At 44.0% G+C, this 18,317-nt stretch overlaps 1 protein-coding gene across 1 annotated transcript in view; it reads right to left on the reverse strand.

Annotated features, from left to right (window-relative positions):
* The window catches only part of CDH23 (cadherin related 23), a 537,909-nt gene that overhangs the window by 249,942 nt on the left and 269,650 nt on the right, over positions 1 to 18,317 (reverse strand). Inside the window, exons 12-13 of the mRNA XM_087932328.1 lie at positions 13,649 to 13,798; positions 2,514 to 2,672 (exon numbers count right to left, since the gene is read on the reverse strand). Coding sequence (XP_087788454.1) covers positions 2,514 to 2,672; positions 13,649 to 13,798 — 309 coding nt within the window. The remainder of the gene's footprint in view (positions 1 to 2,513; positions 2,673 to 13,648; positions 13,799 to 18,317) is intronic.

Genomic DNA, 18,317 nt, shown 5'->3' on the forward strand with positions numbered 1-18,317 from the left:
CAATTAGACTATTGGAAACCTTGACAAGCTGTGAGTTGGATGGGCCAATGGACTTGGCACAAGGCAGTTAGTATATTCTTAGAAATGTAAATTCACTTGTATGTATGACACACCCCTCCAAAGCAAAGCAGTTCATCATTTTGCAGTACAATCTGCACATTACTGAACTCTTCCCATCAACATTCAATTGTGCCTAAACAGTTGCAACGTCTTTCAGGAACAATCACATAAATGAACAGCACTTTTGACATGTACAGAGTGTTTCCTCTCGAGTATCAAAAGAACACAAACAAGCACTTTCTTAAAAGTTGGGGATCAGCTGGGAGGCCAATCTGTATTGCAAGGCTAATTGCACGTATTCTGATTTATCATAGAGGATTCAACTCCTGGCATTTTGCATTTGCTTCAAAATGCTGGCATAGCTGGAAGTGCAGGGAGAGAAAAGATGCTATAACAATCTCATTGTTTAGTGTTTGACAGCCCGAATAGCTAAACATCTGTTTGAAATATTAATAACTGTCAGATGGGAACAGCTCAGGGGCTCTATATGGTTTCATACCATCTGTTTGTAGAATAAACACACTTACATATAAACCCTTTAAAACATTTTGTCTGAGTTCTGTCTTCCTGTTTGCATATGTTGGTTGATGGGACGTCGGGGAATATATCAGTGCTGAACAGGGTGGGCAGACAGATTTGAACATCTTATTGGGAAAGACATCAAAGGCCCATTCAAGTTATGCTGCAGATATCTTGGCCTTGGTTGGTTGTTTTTTCTCAATGACACGGATCACAACCATATAAACAAGCCAATGCATATGAACTGGTTATCACAAGTACAGCTCTGAGGCATATAATCAAAGCCTCCGCCATTCATTTACAACTCTCTTTTCAACTCCTGTGTTTATAACAGAAGAGAGTTCAGGAAGAATCTGCAAACCTGTTGAAGTCTAAGTGTAAAAGGCCTGTGAGGAGAAACATACTCAAAGGAAAGAAAATCTTCCTTATGTAACTTCAGTGGTATAAGGAATACAAGCAATTACTAATGTTGATTGTAAAAAACAGCTTCATAATAGATTTACTAAAACCCTCAAAGCTTAATGAAAGAATATTTAATTTTTCTTTGGAGGCAATACCTATATTAATTGACCCAAGTGTTGTCTCTCTTAAGGGGGAGCTTCACGATGCCTGTTTCCATCTTACTGATGCAGGACATTTGCTCAACTGTCCTTTCTTTGTTTTGATGCTGTTGTGTTCCAGGTCTGCTAAGCCATATATCATTGATGCAAACCCTGGCCTGGTATGTATGCAGCTTGTTTAGGGTTCTGGGGGAGCCCCTGAAGACCTGCAAGGTGGTTACCAATTTGTAATTTTTGATGTGGCCGAAGATGATCCAATGTCTTACCAAAGAGTAATCGTGCCAGCTATATTTAACTGTGCCTAAATGCAAAGGAAATGAAGACACTGGAGTTTATAATTTTCCTGCTCCCACATTCCTAGTTGTAATATGGCTCATAGTCGGCCAAGTGGGGTTCTTGGCCTAGAAATGTTCTGCATTCTCAGCATCTAAGTTCAAATTGATTCTAGTATGGCAAGACAAAGAAAACATTCTACCTGTCCCGAAGGCTATCGGATTTGGGCAGATGACTACTAGATGAGAATTTTTTAAAAATTGTTGTTTCTTTTCTCCTATCCCTAATAGTTCCTTTCTAAAATTAAATAAAGGAATTTCTCCTACCCCAAATAAATGAAAATTGGGAGCAATAACATATAGGAAAAAATATGTGTTCATTGTCAACTCTTCGTTATCAATTCTCTGGATTTTTTGCAACCCCAGATCTGGTTACTAGCCCCTAGCATCTTTTAGAAGAGGAAGGCTTATACAATAATATAAATTCACAACAGTCATTGCCACACCTCAGTGAATAATCTTGGTAAGGAAAGGTGGCTTGCAGTCATCCTGTTGTGTTTCTCTCTCTCTATGTCCTTTGTCTGCCCTTAATCCCATTTCTTTCACTTTCCAAGTTTTGAATTTGCCATTCGCAACTGTCAGAGAACAAACATTAACTTATGGATATGAACATAAGTGTCTCACATCGTCATTCTCTGATCTTTGCTTTTTCAAAATTTGGCTGCCAACTTATGTCTGATTAAATTGCCTGGAAAAGAAACATAAACATAAATTCCTTATGTTTCTCCTCCCCGTTCTTTAAAACCTGACCTACAATAAGAGTTATCATCCTTTACTTGTCTACTTATTGATCTGACTAAACCTATTAAAGATATGTGAATCTAGATTTAAAGAAACTAATAAGTATGCATGTTCGTGGAATTTCTTTAGAATGCGTATACCTATAATAAAAATCTATTTATGTCTTTAATTACCAACCAACATATAAACCAACATATTTTCTAATCCATTTCCAGCTTTCTGAAAATTTAAACGTTTCAGCCACAGATAAATTGGTACATATTGGTCTAAGCAGCTGGGGAAACACATGTCTCCTGCTTACCAAAACTCTCAGAATTGTAGTTCCCACTGTGGCATTCTCAAACAGGCTGACATTATAGAGGATCTGGCTGAAAACCGGTCTGTTGTCATTCTCATTGATGAGGTTAATCTTCACCCGTGCAAAACCAACGTGGTCAGGTAGGCTCTCATTTGCAAATAGCTAAAGAAAAAGAAATACAAAATAGTTAGGATAAAAGTTTGTCTCTCTTCTAGTGAGAAGCCCTTGTTTCCCTTTAAATGTCTTTCACAACAGGCCAGGCATGAAATCTTGAACCAAACATCTCTGAATATGCACGACAGAGGACAGTCGCTGAAATAGCAGCGCTTTCCCCTCTGTCACTCTGCTCTTTTTCTAGCTTTCTATATATGCTCTGACATAGTCTTGCCATGTTCTCGCCAACAAATGGGTTATACTTCAATCTTGCAAACAGAGGCTAATCTGTTAGATACAAGAACATCTGGAAATCCCACCAGCACAAATCATAGAAAAAAAAATATGATTGTCAGTCTGTCAATCTGAAAACTATTTCTACCATAATTTCCCTTTTGGGATCTTTAGAAGGATCACTAAGGACATTTTTTACAGCCCATGGAATCTGTTGGTGTGTCAGCGGATGAATTAAATCAACAGTCTGATGCGCGCAACCGATCCAGGCACCTCCATCTTTGATCCTGCTTGAAAGTACGTTGCAAATCCCTACAATGAGAAAGGCGGCCACGTCTGAAACCTGAAGAGAAATAGGCTAGTAAGAAAACCAAATTTAGAATTTGACAATCAATATTCTGAATTTTGGGCTGGCTCACAAGAGAGTCACAAGAGGGGTGGGATTCAAAAATCCCAGCAACCTGTTCACCGCGCAGTTACTGGGTAGGCGTGGCCATGGTGGGCATGGCCTACCGGTACTTCTGGGAGAGCTGTTTTTCACTTTCCCATGGGTCCCTAACCCTAACCTTCCTTGGGCCTCTGGGAGGGCGAAAACGCTCTCCCCTGGGCTCTGGAGGCCCACCGGAAGACAGAAACAGGCCCGTTTCCAGACTTCTGCAAGACCTGTTTCTCTCCCTCCCAGAGCCTCCACGTGGACCTGCATCACATGGAGACTCTTGGGAGGGGCAGGGTGGAGTGGGTGGGGCCAGCCAGTTGGTTGAAATACTGATTTGGCAAACCAGATGAAAACTTTACATCCGGTTCACCTGAATTGGTAGAATCCTACCCCTGGATAGATCCATCAATCAATAACTTTTACCTATTCTAAATAAGTATATTACCAGCAGAGAAAGTTACACAGGGAGAGGATATGATCTGCAGGAACCCGTTGAATTGTAAATGATGCTTCTGAGAGCATAAACTTCTGCTAGAATATATTGGATTAGCAGCCTTCCAAGGGATCTTGAATATATATATTCATCAAATGTAAATTAGCAGCCTTCAAGCATTAGATGCATATATTCAAAGCTGTCCTTAATCCTAAACAAGAGTTTTAACCTACCCATCAGGGGTATAAATACAGGGCTAGCAGCATCGTAATACACACACACACACACACACACACACACATATGAGAAGCACACACACACACATATATTCTGAGAAGCAAGAGCCGAAGACAGAAGCCTGAAGATGATGAATGAGACTTCATCGAAACGTTGCCTAGATACTTCGAATCTTACGCGGGAGAAAACCCGAACAACCAAAGATCCATATATATATATAACCTTCTAATCTTTAACCCCAGTCATTTCTACTTCTGTTTTATGCCTTACATTTTTTTTTTCAGAAAATCTGAATTTTATTCATGTTTCTTTGCTGCTGCTGTTGCTGCATAAAGACTAATAGCAACAGAGGCTGCTGGCATGGTGTTTATATAGCAGTTCTGACTTTCTACAAATTTACAGCTCACTGAAACGCTGGGATGCAGCTCAAGCAGGCAGCTGGGAAGAGCTCCGCTGCCTGAGAGATGCATTTAAACTGAAGTTTTATAGGATATAAAACTTTCATAGTGGCAAACCATAAAAAAAGGGGGAGTCCTATTTAAGCTGCTGCAGCTGGGGTCCTAAATTTTGGAAGGCATCAGGCTCATAGCAGATTTCCGTTCATTTTCTTCTCTCTTTTTTGGCTAAAGATGAATCCTACGAGACCGACAGCTATGAGTGAAGTTGCAATTAATGCTAATCGATATATGCCAATATTTTTTTTATCCCTCATTTCTGCCACGTTCAGTCGATTAACGTTGTGCCTTTCTAACCCATCGATGACAATCTACTTTACTGCCGTCCAATAATAAGGCAATTACATGAAATGTAGAAAATCCTGGAACTCATACGGATTTTTCTTTTTTCCTGTTCCCAAAGGCGCAGAGTTAATGCACGCTCTTAGCTTTGCATTAGCTCTGTATTTCCACAGCTGCTTTTCCTCATCATCACTGAAGAGATCCTAAAGACTGTTCATGGATCGTGGCTCAGTGACCCATAGCTACCAGTAAAACTAATTTCTTACTCAACTATTCTCAGAGAAGGTCACAAACTCTCAAGCCCCACATTCCAGCAGAGGGGCCTGATATTGCTTAGATGTGTAATATGACATCGGCATTTAATGGTCCTTGACTCCAAGCAAATATTAAATGCTGTCTCTGTTTTATTTGTATGATTTATTTGGCTGCCTGTCTCTCGCAGGGTGGTGTCGGAGGATCAAAGCACAAAAACCCATGACAGCTAACGACTCCCAGCCCCTTAATATAAGGGACTGCTGTGGCAAATATCCAGTTTGTCATTCTACAACAGTTATCCAAGATCAGTGTTTTAATTCTTTCTTCTCCGTTCTTTTTTTTCTTTCTCCTGTCACTGCAACATTTTGCTTTTTAAGCTTGTGAGCGCTTTCTAACTTCTCTTGGAAACCTTTGACTGGAGGGCAGGATAAAAATGGTTTCAGATGAATAAATCATAATAAGTAATTGTTATGAAAACAAGCCTTTGAAGGGTATTATATCTGAGGCAATGTACGTCCAACAAACATGGGAACAAACTGGAACACTTGTGTCCAACAAATATCAAGTCTAGGAATATTTTTATTGGATGACCAGCATGTGTCCAACAAATATCAAGTCTAGGAATATTTTTATTGGATGACCAGCAGTCCTTGGTTAACAGCAGCAGTTGTGACTGGAATTGCCATCGCTAAGTGATGCAGTCATAAAATCTGACATCTCATAAGACTGTATACTTAGCTCTTTTTTTTTTCACTTAAAAGTTAACGGGCCATTCCCACCTCTCTCCTCCCTCAGTAGTTTGTAAATTTTTGCACTCGGCGTTTGGTTTTAAGATTCAAGTCTAAAAGTTGGTCATTAGTCTGCGTTGTGTCAGAGCAATTCCATTCTCTTTTATTGCTAAGCTAATTAGATTACAGGCCCCCTCATCGAAACAAAGTCTTTAAAAGTTTATAGGTACTGTAGACTCTCAGGACTCTGGGGGTGGGCTGCTACCAGTTTGCGTGAACCAGATGTTGATTTTACATCTGGTTTGCTGAATCGGTAGTGGCAACGACTGGCTGGCTCTGCCCACCCCTCCCCTCCCAGGAATCTCCACGCAGCCCGTTTTGGATCCCAGGTAAGTTCAGGGCCCACACAGAGGCTCGGGGAGGGTGAAAAATGGGCCTCCTAGAGGCTCCAGAAAGTCAGAAACGGGCCTTCGGAGCCCAGGGAGGGGGAAAAATGGGGCTCCCAGAAGTTCTGGAAGGCCAGAAATGGGCATGTTTCTGGCTTCTGGAGAGCCTCCGGAGCCTGGGGAGGCCATTTTTACCCTCTCAGAGGCTTGAGGAAAGCCTCCGTAGCCTGGAGAGGCCATTTTTACCCTCTCAAAGGCTTGAGGAAAGCCTCCGTAGCCTGGGAGGCCATTTTTACCCTCTCAGAGGCTTGAGGAAAGCCTCCGGATCCTGGAGAGGCCATTTTTTACTCTCTCAGAGGCTTGAGGAAAGCCTCCGTAGCCTGGAGAGGCCATTTTTACCCTCTCAAAGGCTTGAGGAAAGCCTCCGTAGCCTGGGAGGCCATTTTTACCCTCTCAGAGGCTTGAGGAAAGCCTCCGGATCCTGGAGAGGCCATTTTTACTCTCTCAGAGGCTTGAGGAAAGCCTCCGTAGCCTGGGAGGCCATTTTTACCCTCTCAAAGGCTTGAGGAAAGCCTCCGTAGCCTGGGAGGCCATTTTTACCCTCTCAGAGGCTTGAGGAAAGCCTCCGGAGCCTGGGGAGGGTGAAAACAACCCCCCCCCCGGCCATGATGCAGGAGGCCGACTGGGCCACGCCCACCATGTTCACACCCACCCAACAACTGGGCAGAGAACTTGTTGCTAAATTTTTTGAAGCCCACCCCTGCACTGTGCAACTGTGATTTGTTAAAATACCACAGCTAACCTTCATGTTTACATTGCTAGAGTTAACCTGCTACGTGAAAACAAGAATCTAGAAAAAAAATTATCTGGAGTTCAATATAATTAAGATTTATACTTTTAAAAGAAGGGCCCATACAAGCCATTCTGGAAATGAATATAAAACCTAGAAGGTATTCCAACACAGTTTGATATGTATTTTGGGATTTATTCAGCAAAAGGGCTAATATAGAAACAAACTTTGTGCAGCTGTGCTCCATTAAGCATCTGCCTATTCTGGCATATGAACTAATTCCACTGCTGCTTGGCCTATGGCATGGGGACTATAAAAATGTATGAAAATGCACCAAATGCATTTTAACAATTTCATACAAATATGTACACCTGGATGTTGGATGCATCATCCCCACCCACCAATTTGTCTCTTTAATGGTGCAGAATAGAGAAGGGAATCACCTCCTGTCATACTTTCCTCTCAGTTCTGCTACTTCTGTGTTAAAGCTGGGAATAACCAAAGCCTTTGAGGCTCTGCATGTAAATTATCTGCAGGATTGTTTTCAGAGGCTCTTGAAATTCTTGCCCTTTTTACCCTGAGATACACAGACAACATTAATTCTTGCCTGTTGTTCAAGTCTCCCCCAGATTTTGTCCACTTTTAATCCCCCCTTTTTTTGCTAGTTTCTTTAACATTTGCTGATGTTTATTAAGTAAAGATCAAGCTATACTTTTTTTTCCCAGCTGAACTGAATGGTTGTGTGTGCCTGCTTTGATCTGGATAGGGAGAGTAACCCTGGGTGTATGCTGGGTGCCAACTAAATTGGAAATTGCCCATCTTAATTTTCCAACATTGGAAAAGAATAAAACAAGTTGGTTACTTCTAAAGTAGATGCTGATGTTTGGGCTGGAGAATGAGAGAATCTTTTTAAAGCAAATGTTTTTAAAGCAAAGAAGACAGAAATATCACCAATGTTCACAGCAGTTTTTATGGATAGGCAATTCTATGCAGTCATTATTTAAAGAAATGTCTCGATTATTACATTATAATAACTGAGTCTCTATTATATTCTTGAAAGCAGCATTCACCTGCAATATAGGGAAATGACTAGTGTGTTTTACAGGTTTGTGGGAAAAAGGACTGAGAACATGAACCTGGGAGATTCTGAACTCTTAATGATGGGCAAGGGTCTTCAAACTTGGCAAGTTTAAGACTTGCGGACTTCAACTCCCAGAATTCCTGAGCTAACATGACTGGAAAAGGAATTCTGGGAGTTGAAGTTCGCAAGTCTTAAAACTGTCAAGTTTGAAGACCCCTGTCAATGGTGACCATACAGGTAGTCCTCAACTTTTGACCACAATTAGGATCAGAATTTCTGTTGTTAAGCAAGGCACTGATTTAAGTGAATTGTGGCTGATTTTATGACCCTTCTGCCCTAGTTGTTAAGTGAATCACTGCAGTTGAGAAGTGAACCACATCATCATTAAACAAATCTGGCTTCTAGCTTTGCTTGGTGGAATCTGGCTGGGAAGGTTGCAAATGATGATCACATGATCCTGCAATCACTGTAAATCCATGCTGGTTGCTGTTATGTCCTGAGAACTCTAGGAGTTCTCACTCAGGTCCACTCACTTTGAGTGGGCGTTCTTTCCCCTTTCCTCATTGGTTGATTCTCCCCAGCAGCCAGCTATAAAAGCAGGCTGCGGGGTCCAACCAGTTGCTGATCGCTGCGAGCCAGTTCCTGGCGTGGCAAGCACAGTCAGCCCTTTATTGCTATAATAAAGTATTGTTGCACTCATGCTCTGGTTCAGCCTCTCATTGCTCAAACTTAACACTGGTGACGAGGATGGGATGGCTACCAGAAGCACCATGCAACCGCTGAGTCACTAGCCGCCGATCCGCAGCCCAGAGAGAGCGATCGGCCGGCGATAAGGGAAACGCTGATCCGCAGCCAGAGAGAGCGGTCAGCCAACAAAAAGAGCAAACAAAAAGAGCAAACGCTGATCCGCTGACAGAGAAAGCGGTCAGCAAGCGATAAGAAGTGAACGCTGATCCGCAGCCAGAGAGAGCGGTCAGAATCGAAAGTTAGAAGCGTCTGTAGCCGCTTGTTAGCCCAGCTACAGGGAAAGTGAAGCGCTGCGAGCCGCAGCCGCTCAGTATCAGGCGCAAAATTCAAACGGTTGTCATTTGAATTTCAAACCTAAAAGGTACAGCACAGCGCTGTAGCCAGTCACTGACGCCCACTCAGGCGTGAATCCAAACGCCATCTACGGCTAGCAGCCTAACGTGGTTAACCCAGAGAGAAAGAGAGGATTTAAAACAGCCTCTCCTAAGCTGAAATCACTTGCCCACCACGGGCACTAAAACATTGTCTGCTGCCCCAGAGAGATTTTTTCCTCAGGTTGTTCAACCGGTCCCAGCACCATGAGTTCCAATCCAGTCTTCCCGGCGTTTAAACCAGACGAGGAGAAGTGGGAATCGTATAAGAACCGCTTCAATCATTATATCGATGCAGTTGGCCTGGCGGATGCGGGGGAGCATCGGAAGAAGTCGTATTTCCTAATCTACTGTGGAGCCACCGTCTACGATACTGCCGCAGCGCTCGTGGCTCCTCGTGAGTTGAAAAACGTTCCGTGGTCTGAGTTACTTGAAATTCTCACTAACCACTATTCCCCCAGGCCCTCACAGATTGCCAGGAGATTCACCTTCCGTATGAGGAAGCAATCGAGCAAGGAGACCATCAATCAATATATGGCCGCTCTCAGAACAGCAGCACTGCATTGTGGGTTTGGAACCTACCTGGAGGACATGCTCCTCGATCAATTAGTCTGCGGGGTCAAGGACCTCCACCTGCAAAGGCGACTTCTCGCAAGAAAGACCTCAACCTCGCACAAGCAGTCGAGGAAGCCTTGGCAGCTGAACTGGCAACAAACTCAGCCACCGAAATCCAGGGCCCAAGCGCCAAGCTGACATCACTTCCAGTCCACTCCGAGGAGGTGGTAGCAGAGGAACCCATCGGTGATGAAAACGAAGTCCACCGCCTATCCAGCGACAGACGGCCGCAGGTAGGAGCCAAACAAGAAAACATCGGTCCACCCAAGCACATCACCCTGTGCCTAGCCTGTGGGGGATCTCATCAGAGGGCCACCTGCAAGTTTAAAGGAGCCCCCTGCAATAACTGCCATAAAAGGGGACACATCGCGAGAGTCTGCCAAGCCCCCCAAGGCACAGCACAACGGCACCCTCCCTCGCACTCGGGACCACAGAGGCAAGTATTGAACTGTCGCACGCACCACCTTGCCAAGCACACTTGCCACACTGTTAGTAAAATTTCTCTCTCGTTTCCCTAGAAGGTAAACCGTGCCGCATGGAGGTTGACACAGGGTCAGCGCTCTCAATTATCTCGTGGAACACCCTTAAGAGGCTCCAACCAAGCCTATCCACTAGCCGGCTCCAGAGATGCCAGTTTGGCCTGAAGGACTACCAGGGGAAGACCATTCCTGTAATCGGCAGAGGCAAGTTTCTTGTCAGTTTTAGAGCTTTTAAAGGTCACCTACCTCTAGTGGTAGTTAACGGCAATCTCCCCACCTTATTGGGGCTCGATTGGTTTCCCCATCTCGGCCTAGGGCTAACAGGAGTCCATGCTGTCTCAACCTCAGACACTGACTCCTTATTCGCTGATTACTCAGATGTATTCAGCGAAGAGCTGGGGTGTTATAACGGTACCCCCATCTCATTCTCAGTTGACCCCCAAGCAGTCCCAATCAGGCTAAAACCAAGACAGACCGTACACTCGCCCAGGTGCTCGACTGGGTGAGGAGGGGGTGGCCGGGTGGCAATGTTGATAACAAATTCACACCTTTTAAGACTCGCATGCAGGAATTGTCAAGTCTGCAGGGCTGTCTACTATGGGGCACTCGAGTGGTCATCCCGGCCTCACTGCGTACCCGAGTTCTGGAAGCATTGCACGAGGGACATCCTGGCATCGTGAGAATGAAAGCGTTAGCACGCAGCTACGTGTGGTGGCCGGGTCTAGACGAGGACATTGTCAATTGGGTAAGTTCCTGCAACAATTGCCAGGAATCCCGTCCTGCTCCCCCCATTGCCACCCCTACTAGATGGGAAAACGCCAGCGCTCCTTGGTCCAGAATTACATCGACCTAGCGGGCCCTCTGCATGGGAAGATGTTCCTGGTGGTCGTGGACGCCTATTCCAAATGGATTGACGTAGCACAGCTATCCACGACCACCACACTAGCAATCACCAACGTGTTAACACGCCTGTTCGTTACGCACGGGCTACCCGACTCCATCGTCTCCGATAATGGCCCACAGTTCGCATCGACTGAGTTCAGCCGCTTCGCTGCCAACCTGGGTATCCGCCACATTTTCACAGCCCCATTTCACCCTGCCAGTAACGGACTGGCTGAAAGGGCCGTCAGGACCACCAAAGAAGCCCTGGCAAGGTTCAACAAGGATGACTGGCACCACAAACTCTCGCGGTTCCTGATGAGCCAGCACTCAACTCCTTGTTCAGTCACCAATAAGTCCCCAGCTGAGCTCCTGATGGGCAGGCGCCTGAGGACTGTATTGGACAGACTTCACCCACAATACTGCCCTGACTCTCCCTCGCTTCCTCATCGGGGTTAGACATTTTATCTTACAGGAGCCAGTTTTCGCGAGGAACTTCGCTGGAGACCCCCTGTGGATCCCGGGCGAGATCGTAGCCATCACCGGGCCGCGGTCGTATAGGGTCAGACTGGAGGATGGCCGCGTCTGGAGAAGGCACAGAGACCAACTGCGCAGACGCCTCAGCACCATCGCCAGCAGGGACCCAGAGGCACTAGACGAGGGGAGGCTTCATCCTCAGCCTCACATCCACCTCACGCCCGGCGATCAGCTCACACCTACAGCCGGTTCCGAAAGCCCGAACACGGACAGCGGCGCCCAGACAGTTGACCAGCCCGATCCTGCCTTCGAGAGCACATCCCCAGTGAGCAACCCGACGAGCCCAGGGCAGACCCAACCCGAGGGGCACACTGGTGACACTTTGCCGACGCTGCCTGCCCAGGCAGACCCGGACGGACAGACAATGTTCCAGAACTACGCCGTTCCGGGCGCCAACATAAACCTCCTGCCTACCTCAAAGACTATGCATGTTCACAGCTGGGGGGAAGGGGTGTTATGTCCTGAGAACTCTAGGAGTTCTCACTCAGGTCCACTCACTTTGAGTGGGCGTTCTTTCCCCTTTCCTCATTGGTTGATTCTCCCCAGCAGCCAGCTATAAAAGCAGGCTGCGGGGTCCAACCAGTTGCTGATTGCTGCGAGCCAGTTCCTGGCGTGGCAAGCACGGTCAGCCCTTTATTGCTATAATAAAGTATTGTTGCACTCATGCTCTGGTTCAGCCTCTCATTGCTCAAACTTAACAGTTGCAAAGCACCCAAATGATCACATCATCATCCAGATACTGTGATGGTTATAAGCGTGAAGACTGATCGTATAAGTCACTTTTTCAGTGTCATTGTAACTTTGAACAGTCATTAAACAAATCAGAGGTGGTATTCAGCAGGTTCTGACCAGTCCTAGAGAACTGGTAGAGAAAATTTTGAGTAGTTTGGAGAACTGGCAAATACCACCTAGGATTGGCCCCGCCCCCATCTATTCTCTGCCTCCCGAGTCCCAGCTGATCGGCTGGTTCTTCTTTGGTTGCCCTGCACAGGAGAACGGAGCTGGAAAGCAGGTTAGTGGGTGGGGAAAGAATGGGAATTTTGCGGTATCCTTCCCCTGCCACACCCACCAAGACATGCCAACCAAGCCACGCCATGCCCACCAAGCCACGCCCACAGAACCGGTAGCAAAATATTTGAATCCCACCACTGAAACAAATGGTTGTAAGTCAAGGACTATTTATTCTGGTAACAGCGGCTGTCATGCCCCTGTTAGAATCTGATTCCGAGGGAGAGGAGGAACAGCTGACAGGGAGTGGGAGTGTGGCTCCGGAGGCTGCGGAGGAAACTGGGGAAGGGCACAGGCTGGCTGGGCATTCAGAGGAAGACCCAGGCCCACCCCCTCTTCATCCTAGGGCATGCAGAGAGGAGCGGATAAGGGAGAAATGTGAATGGCGTGGTCTATAGGGGAGGAAAGGGCCTTGATCCCCTTCATGGGCTGCAGCTGTGAGGACTGTTTAAAAGGACAAACTGCGCATGGGCCAGTGCTGGAAGCAAAGCGTGAAAATATTTCTAGTTTGTCAGTTCTTATCTGAGTTCTGGTGTCCTTCCCAGTGTGTGTATTTCGATATCTGTAGACATTTTCACGCCCTTATCCTGACTTGCCCTCGCCTCATCAATTGCTTCAGTGTGGTTTGTGTTGTTTTTTCCTATTTATAATTTATATGTATTTTGAATTTGAACGGAAGTTCTTCCTTTTTGCAACTGTTTGTGGGGGAGTTTTTTCCCCAGTCAATGATAATTGGACCTTTGAAGCCAAATTGAAAGAATTAAAGGGACTTCACCTGTTTTCGTGACTTTGCTGCTTTTGTATCCCACCCTGGGTCATCACAGTGGCTATGAATATCTAATCACCTTAATCAACCCTGCTATCTTTGCATTATCTATTATAATGAAGAATCATATATTATTTTGTTGCAAAATCTACTCCGAACAAATTAACCATTGCATGTGTACATCCATATATATCAACATCCTATATCACCCATCCAGTCCCTTGGCTTTCTACCACTTCCCCATGCAGTGTCTGAAGAACGCTTACAGAAAACACATAGCGAGGGATTGTCTCAAAATCCAGGGGGACCGCCACTCTAATCCGAATGTCTGCTTTGCCTTGGATTGAAGTCGGAGAAATGATAAAATGGTTGGAGTTGTTTCCCACCAGGTAAACTTCAAAAACACTGTTGAGTCCCTGAAGAAGAAGAAAAAAAGATAAATATGTTAAAGCCAATGAATTTAGATGTATAGTTGGCATGAGTGAGTCACTCTAACCACCTTGAAGGAGTTGTTGAATACAATAGAAAAAAAAATAAGTAGAAAACAAAATAAAGGGGGAATAAGAGTTTGGAAAGAGACTAAATATTCAAGAAGAATGCATGTGTGGGTATGTTGTATGTTTGAGTAAACTGCAAACTTGGAACATGGTCAGATCAGTTTCTCATGGCTAATTCTCTAATGCTGACAATCAACTGTAGTAGCCAGTGTTTCAGTACGATCCATCTTCCTGAACCGTACAGTGAAAAATCAATGTAGAAGTGCAAATAATACTACTGAAGAAAACGGTTAAATATTTATTGTTGAAATTATACAGTGTGGGTATGGAAATAGCCTGATAAAGAAGCACATCTTAGTAATATCTTTCAATTTTATAGTCAGTTTAGAATGCATTTATTCTGCTGTTGACCTAAAACATCATTTCTCAATGTTGGCAACTTTAAGGCACGTGGACGTCAACTCTCAGAATTCCTCAGGTAGACACAGTTAGACCCTGCTCTAAAGTTATATCATTTCCTACCAAAATATTGCTCTGTTGTTAGAAAAGTAATTATGGTATTCCATTGTAACATTACTAATAAATATTTACCGATATTTATTGACTCCCATTTCCCAAACAAATTTCTGGTATTGATTTAGTAGATGCTCTGATTGGTATGGTGGTCAAGAGGCAGAGCTCTTCCCTCACAATCATGAGGCTGTGAGTTCGATCCTAAGTAGAGGCAGGTATTTCTTTCTCTGGTTATGATGAGAATGTATCTGCTGAATATAACTCCATATTAACGACAGGAAGGGCATCTGGCCAGTAAATACTCAGCTCCATTCAGCTGCCCAGTGGAATGCAGCGTGGAATGCTTCAGGCCTTGCCCCTTTTACTGATCCTCTTGAATATCTATGTGAAAATGCTGGGAGAAGTCATGTGCCAGCAGCACAGGGTACGGTTTCATCATATGCAGATGATACCCTGCTGTACATCTCTGCCCATTGGCTGAGCAGATGGGGCCATGCAAGTGCTAGCGCGGTCCCTGGAAACAGCGGGTCCAATTGGAGAGGAAGCATCTCTGACTCTGCCCTAGCAAGACGGAATAGCTTTGGAATCAAAGGTGTCATCTTTGATTCCTTATGTGGTAGGACTTCTCAGAAAGAATGGGTGGATAATTGGGGTTCTCCTGGTCTCATGGCGGTTGCTCAAGGAGCAAGGAGCAACTACAGCTGTGAAGGGGAGGAAGTCTTGCAGACGTCCACTCATGTCCTAGTGCAGGTGTGTCAAACTCGATCTGATGAGGGCCCCATCAGGGTTGTGTTTGATCTTGGGGGGGGGCAGAGGTGTGGCCAGGATGTGCTTGGCCAGCTCGACATCACTTGTCAAGGCTCCGTTTTCAACTGCGATGGCATTCTGCAGTCCTTCTGCCAATGAAAACAGAGCACACAGCCTCTCCAGGCCTCCTTTGTTATATCTATTTTGATCTGATTTTTTTGGACTTTCTGGGTCAAACAAACTCAACTGACAAATCCAAATAAGGAATCTGGAAATTTGCTAGTCCTGATTTTACCTTAATAAAAGTGCCATTTTCAAACACTATTAGGAAATTGCTGTTGACACAAAACCAACAAAAGTAGTCGTTGATCTCTAATCCTAGTTTTAGGGGCCTAGGACACCCTTGTTGTATGAAGTACACTAACTATGTGTCTATTTTAGGGGCACAAAATGCTGCAACTTTCAAAGGCTCAGACCGAAGACTGCAATAACTGAAACCCTCCACCTCCCTATTTATTTATATCAAATATTAATCTGTTTATCTACTCAAGTAATGTAGCGAAATCTTCTGTCATTCACTGCTCTATAGTGAGATGCCAAGAAAGATTCCCAAGGGCTGTGAAGCATTTTCCCCACGAGAGCCACATGTGGATTGTGCACCATTAAGAATTTTTCTTCTAATGCCAAGCATTATCAATAATAGATAATCAGCATTTGAAAGTTAATATTTACCACCCTTTATATGAAACCATCCATCAGAATAAACTGAGGCAAGGAAGAAGGCAAGAATTCATTTTTCTTGACATGTTGGCATCTTAGCGTTTATTAGATTTACCCAAAAGGCCTACTGATTCCAAGATATTGAATATTATTTTGGCAATGATTAAATAGTGGAATCTACAATGGTTCCAGATAATTCATTATCCGATAAGTGGACTAAGAGTTGGTTCCTGACAATCATCTGTGGTTGCTGAATTTATGCAACAATTATAATTAGATTCCAGGAACAGCCCTTGAAGAGACCTGGAACTATGCAATTGTTCAGCTACAGAACCCCAATTCTTAGTTGCTTTAAGTATATGGCCTATCCAAGTCATGAGATGGTCTCACTTAAGGAAAATGCCCTTAACTGATGAAGCTTCTTGGGTAAGAAGTGAAACATTTTCTCCTCCTTCCTCAAGGAAAAACAAATAAACAGTCCAGTTGCCTTTTGAAAAAGCATCTTTGAGACAACTATGACCTGGTCTGAGAATTTCAACAGACATATTGCTTAAATAGTTTATTTCATTTATTTATTTTGTCAAAAGCTTGTAACAGAAATAAGAATAAACATAAGCTTAAATACAAGAAATAGGAACTAATAATTGGGGACAATAGGACAGGGGCGGTAGGCACGATTGTGTGCTTATGCACGCCCCTTACAGACCTCTTAGGAATGGGGTGAGGTCAATAGAGGTTAGTTTGAGGGTAAAGGAGTCGGGGTTTGAGCAGGTGACAACAGAATCAGGTAGTGAGTTCTAGACATTGACCACTCTGTTGCTGAAATCGTAGTTCCTGCAATCAAGTTTGGAGTGGTTTACATTCAGTTTATATCTGTTGTGTGCTGTTGTATTGTAGTGGTTAAAGCTGAAATATTCATGAACTAGTAAGATGTTGTAACATATGATTTTATGTACTAAACTTAAGTCCAATCTTAGCTAGAGTAGTTCAAGGTTGTCTGAGCCTAGAATCTCAAATCTGGTGGTGTAGGGTATTCTGTTGTGAACAGAGGAATGTAGTACTCTTCTGGTAAAATACTTCTGGACTCGCTCAATTGTATTTATGTCTGATATACAGTGCGGATTCCCCCAGAGGGAAATACACTCACTCCTGGAGGAATATTTTTCTCTCTTAAACATTATCAACCAATGGAACAGAAGTTGCCTCTGGAAGTTGTGTGAGCTTCATCATTTGAGGCTTTCAGGAAGACATTAGACTGACATTTGTCAGAAATGGTGTAGAGTCTCCCGCTTGGGCAGGGGGTTGGACTAGATAACCTACAAGGTCCCTTCCAACTCTGTTAATCTAATATAATCTAGTTTGAATCCCCCCGCCCTGATTTTTAGCAAAATCTGTTCCCTGCATTTTTCACTGAGTGACTACGGTAGAATGTTGCTTTCTACAGCACCAGAGAATTTTCTGCCTGTTTTGTTGGAAGCCTTTTAGATATTCGAAAACAACTATGTTATCTGTCACAGATCTCTAGGTGGCAGACACAGAACTCTTCCAGATGTTCCTCTTAGAGTTATCATACCCCCCACTATTGCAGCTGTTTCAAGATGTCCATCTCTAAATGCAGTTTGTCTAAAAGCATCCTAATTTCAAGCAAGAAATGTAAGGTGCCGTACGATGAAATCTGAGAGTTAGACGGATTAGGGGCAGGTTCTTTAATCTTCCTGATGTATTAATTCCAAATAATGATTATGAAACTTAAAATTTTAAAAAGAACTTTTTGGGCTGATAAGCATTTAGCAACCAACACAAAGCTTGTACTAAACGGTAATAACCAGGCCTTTTATGCAAATGGAAAGCAGCATCAAGCATTTTTGAGAATTAATTGAGCAAAATGCAGTTTTGTTCTCCCCAAATATTGACACTTTGCAATCTCCACACCAAACATTGTATTCCTTGCCACAGCCCAACCCAGTTGAGCACGTTACAATAAAGTTGAAAAAACTGCTGGAGCTGAATTTCCAATTTTCCCCCAAATGGAGTCAGTCTTGTTGGAAGGAGGGACCAATTAAATGCACGAAAGGGCACTAATAGCAAAAGCTAGCTGAGCGTGACAGCTGAGAAATGGGTGACATGGCTAGAGAATCCCTCTTTCCATTTCTACCTCTCTCCTCCACCCTTACCAAATCCAACAATAAGGAATGCAGCAGAAGAGAGCTAAAATAATATTGATATTCATATAGCACCAGAGGCAAAGATAATATCTCAGAAACAGATCAAGATGACTAAAATTCTTGATCCAAGGATCTGGCAACTTATGGAAGGCAAAACCGAGAAATATTGTGCTGGATATTTTGAAAAGTAGACTGTTACTATAGGAAATTATGAAAAAACCCATTAGTCTTCAGGTAGAATGTGTGCTAATAAAAAAAAAAACTAAAAAAAGGAGGAAGGCATCTCACCCAGA

This window comes from Pseudonaja textilis, chromosome 4, assembly GCF_049901715.1.
Source record: "Pseudonaja textilis isolate UNSWEBS1 chromosome 4, rPseTex1.2, whole genome shotgun sequence".
In the NCBI taxonomy this organism is placed as follows: domain Eukaryota; kingdom Metazoa; phylum Chordata; class Lepidosauria; order Squamata; family Elapidae; genus Pseudonaja; species Pseudonaja textilis.